Source organism: Branchiostoma lanceolatum, chromosome 5 (genome assembly GCF_035083965.1).
Source record: "Branchiostoma lanceolatum isolate klBraLanc5 chromosome 5, klBraLanc5.hap2, whole genome shotgun sequence".
NCBI lineage: Eukaryota > Metazoa > Chordata > Leptocardii > Amphioxiformes > Branchiostomatidae > Branchiostoma > Branchiostoma lanceolatum.
In genome coordinates, this window is record NC_089726.1 from 7,047,773 (window position 1) to 7,062,267 (window position 14,495).

Below are 14,495 nucleotides of genomic sequence, written 5' to 3' on the forward strand. Positions count from 1 at the left end.
GCCCTCTATTATGCAATAGAGGTTTGTTTTGCAGTACTAGATCAGCTGAATCCCACAAGCATGTCAGTCAGTAACTTTCTTCGTTCCCCTCAATGTTGACCAAAATGAACTTTTTAGACACCACCCGTAAATGTGACCAAGGAGGTTAAAATAGGATATTTTAACCTCCTTGATGTGACTCTTCCTTTTTTATTCAAACATTGCGGAAACCATTTGTACAACATAGTTGTAACACTGAAACATCTCGCAAGGCGGCGCTTGTGCGTGGTCACCTCCGAACAGCTGTATGATGTGGCATGATGGCGGCTTCCCGGTTCGATTTGAAGACATGGATCATCGGTTTCCTTGTTTTACTCCAATTCACGAGCTTGTGGGCGAATTCTGATGAAGCATACTGCGACAAGGAAACGGGAGCGTGTGACGAAAATGTCACGGAACAAGCAGAGAAGGACAAGTACCGGGAAGGTCTTACAATATTGTTGTTTTTGTGTGGGGAGGGGGGCGTTCACTTTTATGATTTGTTATGCTTGTAAATCGTTGTAAGACCAACATGTGATAGCTTAAATAATACAATCTACACCATCTGAAAGTGATCCTCTAAAACTAGTGGTTTGATACCAAGTGCTGTGCCTTAAAAGAAGACTGCAGTCCTGAATAGACTTCTGATATTTATTTCCAAATTTTCATATTTGATGCACACTGTTACACTATCATAAAAAAACAAGGGACATATGATCAGGGGAAATTTCGGTACTTACTGTCTTCCCATGACCTACTCACGTAATTGTAAGTAGCCCTTGTGCTCAGCTCAATCCATGAGTGTACAATCATAACAAAAGACTATCAGTACTTAATAGATTAGGCTTTCCAATGATATATCATAACGTTATTATGATAATATATTCCAATCAATTAACTGGGGGTGTCCATAGTCCGGTAACTGTTCTAAGTGAATGCGCATGTCCTTCCTATACGATGAACAATTAAAGAGTTTCGAAGGGCATGTTCACGATGCATTCGCTCGTCAACCCGCACGGAATGCGTCAGACTTGTGCAATTTTTTGAATATTTATCCGCTGGGGCTTACCAACCTCAACACATACTCCAACTTCTTGGCGATTTACATGAAGGTTTAGTCCATAACTAGGTGTACTTATCATGTGCAGCTACCCATGCATATCTCCGCAACAACGGTTTTTAAAACCTTACCGGACTATGGACCTTACCGGACTATGGACACCCCCCGTTAAGTATTCACAGAGATATTGTTGACCAAAAAAAGTTTCCAAACTCTTGCATTGAGTTGATAACAGATTTCGTTATTCCGTTCTTCACTGTGATATTTTGTGAACTACTTTATACAGTTGACCCACGATGGCAGAAATACCTGGACAAAATCCACCAAGCCGTGGAGAACTACAAGCCGTGCCCCAACCTGGACAAGAAATGTTCCTGTCACAGTGGGTGGGTTAAAGATAATTGTTTTGAAAAGGCAGTCTTTCTTCAAATCTCTCCACTTCGTCCGATCATCGTAAGCTTCCTTAGCTCCGGTAGTTTTCTTTCTGACTACAACGGTCCTAGTCCTCTTTCTTTCAGATCTGCTCTCAGAAGACTCAGCAAGTTGACACCTGTTGTATTTTCCCTCCCTGCCCAGTGTCATAACCAAGGACCTGAAGCTGTGGAAGGACAGAGGAGGGATCACTAAGGAGGTGTTTGATCACACCTTGGAGCAGGACAAGGGAACGCACTATCAGATCATCGACCACAAGCTCTACAGACAGGACAGGTGCATGTTCCCTGCCAGGTGAGACATGACAGGTGTACTTTGGTGGTCCCTAGATCATTTTTCCCTATTGATCTTGTGTCTGAAAAAAGCCGCTTGCTTCGCCGACTAATAGTGTCTTATGAGCTGTGACAGCTGACCCAAGCATGAACAATTCAAGAATTCTGTCTATGAGGCTTTTCATTGGCAGCGTTATGATTATAATTTGAATCCCTCAGTGACCATGTTGGCAGGTAATTAGATTAAGCAGCAGCATGTTGGCATAGTTAACAAATGTACACTGAAGTCCAACTTGATTAGCGCAAATAAAGTCAAATGAAAGGCGTCACCTGTATGCTGTGACACATCTCTGTCCCTTGAGTCCCTTCACTATATATATATTAGGCAGGTTTGACTCAATGTGTGTCACCTCTAACTCAAGAGGATGAAGTGAACTGAACTGAACTTGACTCTATGTAAAAATGTGTAGTGATACTTACCGTATGAGGACTCTGAAACAGTAACATATTTCCCTCCAGATGCTCAGGTGTTGAACACTTCATCCTTAAGATCATCGACGACCTGCCCGACATGGAGATGATCATCAACGTGCGCGACTGGCCGCAGAGTCCCATGTACCAACGGGAACCCAAACCTGTCATGTCCTTCAGTAAGGTAAGACTTGTCTTGGAAATACAGTGTTCTGGTTTAGGGTAACAGCAACGTTTTAAAGAGTGGAAGTTTTGATTGAATGATGTGATGCTAGATAATAATCCAAATAAGCAGATTTTTGTTCTGCAGAGGGACAGGTCCTGGACGCAGCCCTTATGTTAATACAATGTTTTCTATCTCTGATACAGACTGACACTGAACACTGGGACATCATGTACCCAGCCTGGACGTTCTGGGAGGGGGGTCCGGCCGTGTGGCCGCTCTTCCCCACAGGACTAGGCAGGTGGGACCTCATGAGGGACTCCATCACCAAGTAAGTATTTATTATTTTACATCTACCATGATCATGATTGGGTGGGGAAGAGTTAATGTGGCTGTGAGGTTCAAGGATAGTCAAAAAGGTTACTAAAAGAGATTTGGGGAGGGGGGAGATTTTTACCTGCTCTCTCTTCTTTATAGTTACCACCTGCCCACTCTCTTGTAGCCTGGGTTCTATCCTATTTACTACCGGGGCTCCCATACATGTACATGTACGCCCTCAATAATTTTTTTGAGGAAGCGGGTATAGAAGCCCCAGTAGTAGATACATGTAGATAGGTTGGCACCTAGGTTACCACTCAATAGTGGATCTGTTGATCCTTAGCTTACTATGTAGCATAACATTTCTTAATCCGAAAAGTTTGTCAACATTTTACACCACCGCTTTGTAGGGCTAACGAAGCCTGGCCGTGGGAGAAGAAGGAAGACAAGGCGTTCTTCCGAGGCTCACGTACAAGCGCAGAGCGAGACCCGCTGGTACTGCTGTCCCGCGCAGAGCCAGAACTGGTAGACGCACAGTACACCAAGAACCAGGCCTGGAAATCTGACAAGGTCGGTGCGAGTTCAAGAATCAATTGGTTTGTCAGAGGTAGATGCAAATTGTGATCCCAGATTGCTATGTTTTACGTACTCATTGTACAAATGGCTCTTGGCCTCATGCCACCTTGTGCAAGTTCTGCTTGACAGAAAAGATGATATGTCTGTACTATTTATTTGCAAGCAATGAGAAATTGAATAAGACAAGTATCTCAAGAAGAATGTCTCTTCCCCTCCACAGGACACCCTGGGGATGCCAGCTGTTACTGAGATCAAACTGGAGGATCACTGCCAGTACAAGTGAGTTGTCATCACGTCTATAATACACCCTCGGATAGGACGTTAAATGGAGGTCCTGTGTTTGGGTAGAGCCACACCCCGCGCACATTAAAGAACCCACCACACCTTTCGAAAAAGAGTAGTGGCATGCCCCGGTGTGTGATGGTCCAAACCTTACAGTCTGGTCTGATCTTGAAAAGGTGATAGTCACCTGTTATGTCAATCCTTCCACAAATGTTACACATCTGCCATACCATCCAGTAGCTATAGGCATCCATAGAGTGTTTACATACAGCAGCATTGATTAAAACACCAAAATTACACTGTATGTGATGTGGCTACAGTACAGGGCTTTAAATACCCACATACAGCCTGCAATTTGCGGGAAAATATATATTAGACAACTTGCAACTTGGTAGGTTGAAAGAGTGCAAGCTTTCTGCTTCTAATCGCAACTTGCAGGAAACTAAATAAGTATTTCAAGCCCTGGTTTGGATCCTGAAGATCTAGTCTAGTTTAGCCTGTGTTTACACAATCTCTCGCTGGCTGGGGTTGATGACTCCCTCCCGGGCCGGCCAATAGGAGTGCTCCAGCATGATTTAGTCTAAGTAGTCTAACTTGTAAGTTGCAGCTGCCCTAGCTGTCACTCCCTGCCAAGAGGGGTAAACAGACACAAGCTTCGCAAGACAGGCTATGTTTTTGTAACATTACTTTTCACTCTGTCTTGCAGATACCTGTTCAACTTCCGTGGCGTGGCGGCAAGCTTCCGTTTCAAACACCTGTTCCTGTGTCATTCCACAGTGTTCCACGTGGGGGAGGGCTGGTTGGAGTTCTTCTACCCTGCCCTCAAACCATGGGTACACTACATTCCTGTAAGCCAAGACCTCAAGGATGTGAAGTAAGAAGAAATACATTATTTCTTTCTACTTAATGAGAGGTATAATGGAGGCCATATACATCAAGGCACTCTAGCCATTACTAAACAGAAATGGAGGCGTTATAAACTTCCTGGTACGTTTTACCAATTGCTGACGGCACGTATCCATAAAGGCACGTGTCAATAAAGTTGCATGTCTGTAACTTTCGCGAGTTTACGTTCCGAAGTGATAATTTTATTGATCCTGAAAAAGGCGACAGTGGTCGTTGAAAGATCTTAGTGTTGAAAGAATGTTTTACATTGTACTATGATTACTACCAACACAGATGAGCTTCCATGATAATTTGAAATACTTTCTTGTTGCTCCATTGCTAAGGAATTTCAGCCAAATTTTCTTGTTGTGATAAAGAATAAAGCTATTTTTGGTATTTGAGAAAGAAATGTTTTTTGTTTCTGCAAGGATATTTGTTAGAAATGTTTGTTTTTTTCTTTCAGGGAGTTGATTGAGTTTGCCAAGGCTAATCAAGGTGTAGTAAAGGAAATTGCTGAAAGGTAAGGAAAGTTTTTTTGTAAGAAAAATTTATGAAGATCTATCCTGCTGTATGCCTTTTAACTTTCTCCCTGCTCCCTAACTCTGTCAATAGGGAATTGGGTGCCAAGCGGCTACTTCAGAGTGCTAAAGTTTAAAAAGAATCTTGTTTTTTCTCAATTGTTTTGGTCCAACATGGATACAAAGTCAGAAAAAATAGTACTAGTAACATGCCAATGCTTAATTTTGAGGTGCAGTCATGTTTTGTCAAACCTGGATTTAGCAACTACAGAAGGGACTGGGGAAAATAATTGCTGCGGACAGGTGGTTGCTCAGGACAGGTTGGGGTTTACTACATTTGTATAATTGTGAAAAATTGGACGGGACTGTCTTAATGTAGCCTGTGACTGGAGGTGGTTGCCTATGCCACGCTTGACTGTAGAAGCTGGAGCTTAACTGTGCATATTAAAAGTCAACATCAAATGTAGAGTTTTACAAATTCCCTTTCAGGGGTTTCCAGTTCATCTGGGACCACCTCCGTCAGGAAGATGTCCAGTGTTACTGGAAGAAACTCCTTAAGAAGTACGCCAAGATCCTCAAGTTTAAACCCACCCGGAGAAAGGAGTATCAACAGATGAAACCTAAGAGCAGATAACCTGCATTGTGGGTATAGCAGGAATCTTCTCTCTAAGAGTCTGACATGAGTTTAAATGTTTGAAGGAAAGCTCATCTGTGTTGGTAGAATAGACAATTTAAGCTTTGTGAGTGTTTTCTTTGTGTTGGAACAAAGCTCAAATTGCACAATTAAGAGTATAAATGTTTATGTCGTAACAGATAAGAATCTAAACACTACCGGTACTTTCTCTTATCCTGTTACAACACGTTAGCTTTCTGAATACATATGTGAAATGTTACTGTAAAACTGTTGAAATGTTGGTTCAAAGTTAAGTGTTGTGAAGATTCTAAACTTGTGCTAATTCCTGTAGAGTGAATACAAGAGGAAGGCCAGGTACAGGAGAGGTGCATTGTCGTATACAATTATAGATGTCTAACTGTAGCTGTCATGTTTTCAGGTATGTGTGTAAAGTGTTACAATACTTTGTATATTAGTTGGCCAGTTATGCTTAGGTCACAATTGGAAAAAAGGGCCCTGCCTGGCATTTCACGAGCTGTTTTTTTTACACTTTTGGGCATTTAATCCCTACGTGGCCCTGTGGGACACCCTGCAGGTACCTGGCTTGAAATCAATGTGGGACTCCGTGAGCTTATCAACAATCCACTGGGCTTCGGGGCCCGGCCGGGACTACACCCCCTGTGGGCACAGCGCAATTGGGACCTAAGCATAAGTTGGCCAGTTGGGCTGCTAGGAGTGTGATTATAGTCACCTTACAGTGCTTCATGCAGTATATCCTACTAGTTGTAAAGTGTGATTTTCACACACAAATGTTGTTAAGTGTCAAACAGAAATTTAAGCACAAACAGTTTACACCTTCTTAATTAAAAGGTTGAAGAGTTAAGAAATTATATTTCCACCAATGTTTTTCACGTTTGTATATTGTGACGCACAAAAAAAGAGAGCTTAAGCAAGAAAAAGAAGATCGCCACATCAAGCAATAATGTTTTCTACAGAAACTGAGAGTTTTTGTATATGTTGTAGAGGAAGCAATAGAGTTGTGGTGTTTCACTGTTTTATAAAGAAATGGTTACTATACACTGTAAATTCTTATAGAAATAGAAAGTAGATGAATTTGGTGCTAATTGTCTTCCACAATGTTGTTAAAGCAAAAGCCATGTAAATTAGATATAAGAAACTGCAATCGATTACCTGATGAACAGCACTTGGTGCACCTGTGCTAAAGATCTGTTGTGATGATGTTACTACATGTATGTAGATGTATGTCTAAACTTATGCTGCTAATAATAGAGCATATCTGTTTATTGTTACAATAGCTTGCCTTGTCATGATCACAAAGTCAGGGACTGAATGAAGGAAGCTATCACACAAGAAATACTAATGGTTTAGAATTCACAATTTATTTTTGATGATCATATCAAATGATAGAATATACCGGTAAAAGTTTGTCATGTAAAACATTTAAAATAGAAACATGATGTAGTAACTTTTACTGCATTATGTATTCTTCACATACATATTAAGACATTGCTGTGCAGTCAAGTCAAGCTTACCTCAAATGCTCAAAATCAAGAATCACACATATGAACGAGCTTCCCTGCAATCACTGAACAATCATTCTTATCATCGAGTCACTTCTTATAAAAATCATAAATTTCTTAGGTTCATATTTGCCTGATGTTCCAGCACCAATTGTTGATTAATTAGTCTTAATACTTAAATGTTCTTTGATCATTTGTTTGTGCGTTGATTAATTTCATTGCCTTGGGCTTCTTTGTATTGTAAAATTCAAGTTTGTATAGGAAAGTACAATCTTGTGAAAGCTATTTAAAAGTACACAATATACTTGTATCTAGTAGTACATCATGGCTACACTTTAATCATGGATTGTGGTCATGACTTTTGATGATTTGGCCACATATTATAAATGATATGTGCATGTATCTAAAAGCATATAAAAGTTAATATAATTACTAGTACTACCTATCCCATCTAAGGCCATTTGAAATACAACATTGCTGATACATCATTGATGTTGACCTCAAGTAAAAACATTGCATCTTGCCTTGTTTCTTTTGCCTAAAATCTAGTTTTGTTAGCTTCCAATGGTTGCTACCGTGCCGTGTACTGTAGCTATCGTTGGATGCAGACTAAAGCTTAAAGAACGCTGGATTCCAGTGTTCAAAAACAGACGGCGTTACTTCTCCTTCTTTGCTGCCCCGTTGGTCGTTTTGGTTTTCTCGGCGTCCAGGAAGTTCCAGTCGATGGGGTTGAAGAGCTGTGCGGACTTCTTGTATGTCCAGTACGGGGTCATGACGAGGGACACCAGGGTCAGCTCCGTGTAGAACGACACGAACATGGAGGTCGGCATGTCCGCCCAGATGTGGTCCCAGTGACGGTATGTCTCCATCCAGAAGAACACCTAGAACAAATCGATTCAAGAACATCGATAAAGGTTAGACATCCAGGTACTAGTAAATAAGACACGCCAAATAGCAGTTACTCATTGACAAGCAACTGGTTTCCAAAATCATATCCAGTGGCTTGAGTAATTGCTATTTGGAGATTCAAGAACAGTCCAATTCTCTTCATGACCCATCTCTAAACATTCTCCCTGTTGCCTAACCCAGTAACCTTAATACAAATTTGGTGCCAAATGGCTACCTTAGCAGGTTGAAGGTTAAACAAACAGTAATAGTAAAAGTTACACATGCAGAACATTGTCGTTATTCCCATTTTTAAAAGAACTGAACACCTTAACTAGTACTGTTGCAAAAAAGGCAAGACTAAGTTAATGTACTGTGAGTTTTGGCTGATCTGTTCTAAAAATCATTTGTTTTAAGTCTGTATGTTTAATGTTTTTAGAGTAACAATATGATTAATTGTAATTTGTGAAAGTAGTTAATAGTTTGTTTTTAGAATCATTTGTAAACAAAAGTACGCAATTCAACACTTTTGCTGCTTGTCGTAGCAGATCATAATCGATCACAACAAACCATACATTCATTCCTTCATAATTCATTCCTGTATTCATTCATTCATTCATTCATTCATTCATTCATTCACTCACCTCAAGCACGGACCGGAGGTGGAATGAGTGGACCAGCACGCACTGGTTCAGCCACCAGATTGTCGTGTCCGCCAGCCCGCACTTCAGGAGGACCCAGCACAGCGCGGAGAAGGGCGTGCTCATCTCCAGGATGAGGCCGTTTGTGGCGAAGTAGTGCGTGCTGCCGACCCACAGGATGAGGGAGTACCCGACCAGCGAGAGCCAGTGGTGCAGGTTCAGAAGGATGCTCATCTTAAAGAATAGACATCATACATGTATAAAATTTGTTACAAGTTCTTCATTTAAAAATAGTCAATGGCATGTGTACAAGATTCAGGTATCTTTAAGAAGGCATGCTGTAAATGCACATTTCTCAAACAACCCAGTACAAAAAGGCCCAGAGAGCCTGCTATATATGGAGGCTATGAAAGCCAGTGATGTAGGTTGAGGAGGGCCTGCTATGGAGGCTATGAAAGCCAGTGGTGTGGGTTGAGGAGGGCCTGCTATGGAGGCTATGAAAGCCAGTGATGTAGGTTGAGGAGGGCCTGCTATGGAGGCTATGAAAGTCAGTGGTGTGGGTTGAGGAGGGCCTGCTATGGAGGCTATGAAAGCCAGTGGTGTGGGTTGAGGAGGGCCTGCTATGGAGGCTATGAAAGCCAGTGATGTAGGTTGAGGAGGGCCTGCTATGGAGGCTATGAAAGTCAGTGGTGTGGGTTGAGGAGGGCCTGCTATGGAGGCTATGAAAGCCAGTGATGTAGGTTGAGGAGGGCCTGCTATGGAGGCTAAGAAAGTCAGTGGTGTGGGTTGAGGAGGGCCTGCTATGGAGGCTATGAAAGCCAGTGGTGTGGGTTGAGGAGGGCCTGCTATGGAGGCTAAGAAAGCCAGTGGTGTGGGTTGAGGAGGGCCTGCTATGGAGGCTAAGAAAGTCAGTGGTGTGGGTTGAGGAGGGCCTGCTATGGAGGCTAAGAAAGTCAGTGGTGTGGGTTGAGGAGGGCCTGCTATGGAGGCTAAGAAAGTCAGTGGTGTGGGTTGAGGAGGGCCTGCTATGGAGGCTAAGAAAGTCAGTGGTGTGGGTTGAGGAGGGCCTGCTATGGAGGCTATGAAAGCCAGTGGTGTGGGTTAAGGAGGGCCTGCAATGGAGGCTTTGAAAGTCAGTGGTGTGGGTTGAGGAGAGCCTGCTATGGAGGCTATGAAAGCCAGTGATGTAGGTTGAGGAGGGCCTGCTATGGAGGCTAAGAAAGTCAGTGGTGTGGGTTGAGGAGGGCCTGCTATGGAGGCTAAGAAAGTCAGTGGTGTGGGTTGAGGAGGGCCTGCTATGGAGGCTAAGAAAGCCAGTGGTGTGGGTTGAGGAGGGCCTGCTATGGAGGCTAAGAAAGTCAGTGGTGTGGGTTGAGGAGGGCCTGCTATGGAGGCTATGAAAGCCAGTGGTGTGGGTTAAGGAGGGCCTGCAATGGAGGCTTTGAAAGTCAGTGGTGTGGGTTGAGGAGAGCCTGCTATGGAGGCTATGAAAGCCAGTGATGTAGGTTGAGGAGGGCCTGCTATGGAGGCTAAGAAAGTCAGTGGTGTGGGTTGAGGAGGGCCTGCTATGGAGGCTATGAAAGCCAGTGGTGTGGGTTGAGGAGGGCCTGCTATGGAGGCTAAGAAAGCCAGTGGTGTGGGTTGAGGAGGGCCTGCTATGGAGGCTAAGAAAGTCAGTGGTGTGGGTTGAGGAGGGCCTGCTATGGAGGCTAAGAAAGTCAGTGGTGTGGGTTGAGGAGGGCCTGCTATGGAGGCTAAGAAAGTCAGTGGTGTGGGTTGAGGAGGGCCTGCTATGGAGGCTATGAAAGCCAGTGGTGTGGGTTAAGGAGGGCCTGCAATGGAGGCTTTGAAAGCCAGTGGTGTGGGTTGAGGAGAGCCTGCTATGGAGGCTTTGAAAGCCAGTGGTGTGGGTTGAGGAGAGCCTGCTATGGAGGCTACGAAAGCCAGTGGTGTGGGTTGAGGTCAGGGCCTGCTATGGAGGCTACGAAAGCCAGTGGTGTGGGTTGAGGAGGGCCTGCCATATGGAGGCTTTGAAAGCCAGTGGTGTGGGTTGAGGAGAGCCTGCTATGGAGGCTACGAAAGCCAGTGGTGTGGGTTGAGGTCAGGGCCTGCTATGGAGGCTACGAAAGCCAGTGGTGTGGGTTGAGGAGGGCCTGCCATATGGAGGCTTTGAAAGCCAGTGGTGTGGGTTGAGGAGAGCCTGCTATGGAGGCTAAGAAAGTCAGTGGTGTGGGTTGAGTAGGGCCTGCTATGGAGGCTACGAAAGCCAGTGGTGTGGGTTGAGGAGGGCCTGCCATATGGAGGCTTTGAAAGCCAGTGGTGTGGGTTGAGGAGAGCCTGCTATGGAGGCTACGAAAGCCAGTGGTGTGGGTTGAGGTCAGGGCCTGCTATGGAGGCTACGAAAGCCAGTGGTGTGGGTTGAGGAGGGCCTGCCATATGGAGGCTTTGAAAGCCAGTGGTGTGGGTTGAGGAGAGCCTGCTATGGAGGCTACGAAAGCCAGTGGTGTGGGTTGAGGTCAGGGCCTGCTATGGAGGCTATGAAAGCCAGTGGTGTGGGTTGAGGAGGGCCTGCCATATGGAGGCTTTGAAAGCCAGTGGTGTGGGTTGAGGAGGGCCTGCTATGGAGGCTATGAAAGCCAGTTATGTAGGTTGAGGAGGGCCTGCTATGGAGGCTACGAAAGCCAGTGGTGTGGGTTGAGGAGGAGGCTGACCTTGCGGAAGATGACGTCCGACACCAGCAGAGTGGAGCACTCGAACAGGAAGAACCCAATGGTCGTGCAGATGGCGAAGAAGCTCGTCGGCGTGGTGGCAAACACGACGTCCTTTCAAGACAGAAGAAAAATGTCCAGGTTATACGTGATGCCTATATACAAAATGACTAATTAACTAGTGGAGGTGCCAACTGATAAGTAAATACCAGCTCAGAAAAGAACAAGTCATGTCAGTGTCCGAGTTATCAACCTTGGACTGATGTGTTTAGAAATTTGTATTTTCCGAGAAACAGCATTTCCGCCAGAGGGCTACCATCAAATGACGGCCTTATACTAGTAGTAGAATGGAACTTGTCATCAAATACAGCAGGAGCATCCTCACCAGATGACTTTAATCTAGAGAACAATAATTCAGATTAAGACTAGGTCACTGGTGTGAGAGGCTGTTCAGTGTATTTATATATAAGAAGCTGTGTGCATTATGCTGAAGGGTGGTTATACCTGCTATACGGATATAGACACAGAAGCTGGACAGGTGTGTTTATATATGCCAAAGGGCAGTTATACCGGCTATACAGATAAGCTAGTGTGTTATGCTGAAGGGCAGTTATATATACCTTCTTCAGTTCCTGGTCCCACCACAGCGCCCAGATCCCGACCACAGTGCAGAAGACGCCAAACGTCGCCCGCACGACCGCCAGGTTCCAGAAGATCTTCTCCTTGAGACGCAGGCCGTTGTACGTCTTAAGAAGGGAAGACAAGACGTGGCACAGAAGGTAGACAAAGGCGAAGAAGAAGAAGGAAGAAGTGATGATCTTGACCTTAACATGCAGCTGGTTGTAGTCTATTTCTTCCCAGGCAGGGTTGATGGCACCAAGTAGACCCATGGCTTTGGCTGGAGTCTGTTGAAATAAAGGAAAAGTATTTTGTCAGGGACCCCGGCAGCAGTTTAATCAAAATACTGGATACTACTACTACACTACATTACTGAAATATTATCAAAGATGCCATCTACATCAGGGCTTTACGACCATCCCTCAACAGAGATGGACGGTACCACAGACTTTCTGCAACATATGATTCACTGCTCACCAAGTAATATGTTCTATCTGCATAACATGATGTCACAGAAGCAGTGGATTGCTCGAGCTGATCAGTCGAAAATTTTTGTGTTGGCAATTGCAGTTTGATTCAGAATTACTGAAAGTTTTTGTTCAGGCTTACAAAGCTATATGCTGTACGCTTCTTTTCTTATCTATCCATTTTGTATTCCCTGTTGTGGAGCTACATGTAACTATTGTTAATCACTTTTGTCCACTTGAAATGAATTTAGACCACATAATTGGAAAACTGCATTAAGCTGAAAAATATACATTGAAGGGTTTATTTTTACGGCTATCAAAAACAATAAATATGGACTCGTACTTATAGGTCTGAACTGCAGGTCTGCGGATTTGGAATGCAGGTGAAATGGTCATGTGAACTTCAGGGTCACATGCCTGAGTACAAAGGTTACAACTTACAAAGGCTAAGGCCATTCTAAACCGAGCAAACAATGATCATGTACAGTAACTTTAGACAAATTATTACAAGAACGAGGGTACCATCACCTCACTTGAAGATTTCTGATAAATACAGTGTAAGTGAAGTCTCCATGTTTTTTTCAACACCTGATTTGGGAAGATTTTCAAACCCTTTATTTACAGCAAAATGTTTTAATCAACAAATTTCAACTGTCATGGCCTTGAGGTCAGGGTCTTTGACTCAGGAGTCCTGTGTTTGAATTACATACCAACTCACATACTTATTATTATGTTCTTTATGTTACCTGTACACAGTTTAACATACCTGTCCCTGAGTTGTCTGTGCCATCACAGCTGGAGTGAGTGGTTAGACTGGAGAAGTGATAAAACACCTGCTGACTGAAATGTAACGTTGCAATGTTTGTAATTTGACAAAAATAATAAGTCATTGGAAGATATTTGGAATCTCTGACAAATCTTATAGTTAAATTATCTCATTAAAGTGTCAAGTTATCGTGCCTCAAGTTAAGATGAAAGCATTAAAAACATGGTGTCCTCGTCGGAAATGTCGGACAGTGACCTGAGGCTTATTTACTTAATTAGGTCAAGCAGGTAATAACAGCAGATCAAGACAACAGACTTAACATATTTTCTAGAGATTTGTTCAGAACATGATACTAAACACACATTTTCCAATACCTCTATGACTTACCAGCTTTAATAGCACCGCGGGTATTATATCAGCAAAACAAGCTGCAAGTGAGCGTGAGAGCGAACGAGGATGAATATTAACGAAAAACCAATATGAAAGGAGGCGGAACTGTTTGCGTAACCCGGAAATCAGACAAGTCTTGGCAGTCGACCTATAGCTAGCTCTGCCGTTCCTACAACATCTAACCCCATAGGGACACTTTATAGCTTATACATCAGCTATACATCACACAGTTCCTTACGTTACATGAACAGGACCCGGCCACGAGATCCACTCACCACCAAGCTTCACAGCTGACTGAGTCACGTGGGTTTTAAATCGACCTTTGACCGCCCGTTATGTTTACCCGTGATGTTCACGTGCTTTACTCCTTGGCCCAAGGCCAAGTTGAAAACAAATATTATCTTTTTAATGTACTCAATTAGTTCTAGTATAAAAGTGGCTTCTACTTCCCCGTCAATCGAACAAAGTCAAGACTAGAACCATATATGTGCCTCGAACACGTTAAACAGCCTCATTACCCTACACATTGGGTACCTGCCTGTGGCACTGGCTGCAAGTACACCTGATATTATATATGGCACGATGATAATCCTTTCGGACGAAAATCCCTTTGTCTGCAGTTCGCTAAAATTCCGCTAAACGCCGCTTTTGATCCACTTTGCAGATGACCGCTGAACGCATGCAAACGCTTCTCGTAGTTTCGCCAAATTGAAACAAATTAATACAAGTATAGATAATGGATAAAATATCTATACAAAATATCTATTATGAAATATCACCCAGCTAAAAATATTTCAGATTTATCTTCAATACTCCATATAAAGGAGTTGCCATTGATGATTTATTTTTTTATTTTCTACGTTTCGATGAA

The 14,495-nt window shown here is 43.5% G+C and overlaps 2 protein-coding genes across 9 annotated transcripts; one reads left to right on the forward strand and one right to left on the reverse strand.

The window, feature by feature from the left end:
* The first annotated feature begins 255 nt into the window (after nt 1-255).
* On the forward strand, nt 256-6,923 carry LOC136434711 (protein O-glucosyltransferase 1-like). 2 transcript variants are annotated; one of them, XM_066427721.1, is made up of 11 exons: nt 256-465; nt 1,365-1,464; nt 1,655-1,804; nt 2,302-2,437; nt 2,623-2,747; nt 3,145-3,304; nt 3,531-3,589; nt 4,299-4,466; nt 4,941-4,997; nt 5,485-5,637; nt 5,961-6,923. In XM_066427721.1, exons 1-10 carry the CDS (start codon nt 297-299, stop codon nt 5,627-5,629), a joined length of 1,269 nt encoding a protein of 422 aa, XP_066283818.1. In that variant the 5' UTR covers nt 256-296; the 3' UTR covers nt 5,630-5,637; nt 5,961-6,923. The 2 variants fall into 2 exon arrangements, with proteins under 2 accessions (XP_066283818.1, XP_066283817.1); XM_066427720.1 differs by having other exon boundaries at nt 5,485-6,923.
* A 69-nt stretch (nt 6,924-6,992) lies between these two features.
* Nucleotides 6,993-14,023, reverse strand: LOC136434712 (protein CLN8-like). 7 transcript variants are annotated; one of them, XM_066427725.1, is made up of 7 exons: nt 13,863-14,023; nt 13,622-13,662; nt 13,235-13,281; nt 12,004-12,291; nt 11,387-11,497; nt 8,679-8,909; nt 6,993-8,030 (listed from the first exon to the last, which is right to left on the reverse strand). In XM_066427725.1, exons 3-7 carry the CDS (start codon nt 13,256-13,258, stop codon nt 7,806-7,808), a joined length of 879 nt encoding a protein of 292 aa, XP_066283822.1. In that variant the 5' UTR covers nt 13,259-13,281; nt 13,622-13,662; nt 13,863-14,023; the 3' UTR covers nt 6,993-7,805. The 7 variants fall into 7 exon arrangements, with proteins under 7 accessions (XP_066283822.1, XP_066283821.1, XP_066283825.1 ...); XM_066427724.1 differs by having other exon boundaries at nt 13,235-13,308; XM_066427728.1 differs by having other exon boundaries at nt 12,004-12,288; nt 13,863-14,022.
* Between the last annotated feature and the right edge of the window lie 472 nt (nt 14,024-14,495).

What these genes read in the sequence shown, in the direction of transcription:
- LOC136434711 (XM_066427720.1), top strand. Translation starts at nt 297, where the DNA reads ATGATGGCGGCTTCCCGGTTCGATTTGAAGACATGGATCATCGGTTTC. An exon ending in AGGTGCATGTTCCCTGCCAG is followed by an intron (nt 1,805 to 2,301) that starts GTGAGACATGAC and finishes ATTTCCCTCCAG; the next exon opens with ATGCTCAGGTGTTGAACACT. An exon ending in AGGCCTGGAAATCTGACAAG is followed by an intron (nt 3,305 to 3,530) that starts GTCGGTGCGAGT and finishes TCCCCTCCACAG; the next exon opens with GACACCCTGGGGATGCCAGC.
- LOC136434712 (XM_066427722.1), bottom strand. Translation starts at nt 13,258, where the DNA reads ATGGCACAGACAACTCAGGGACAG. An exon ending in CACAGACAACTCAGGGACAG is followed by an intron (nt 12,292 to 13,234) that starts GTATGTTAAACT and finishes CCTTTATTTCAA; the next exon opens with CAGACTCCAGCCAAAGCCAT. An exon ending in GGGACCAGGAACTGAAGAAG is followed by an intron (nt 11,498 to 12,003) that starts GTATATATAACT and finishes CTGTCTTGAAAG; the next exon opens with GACGTCGTGTTTGCCACCAC.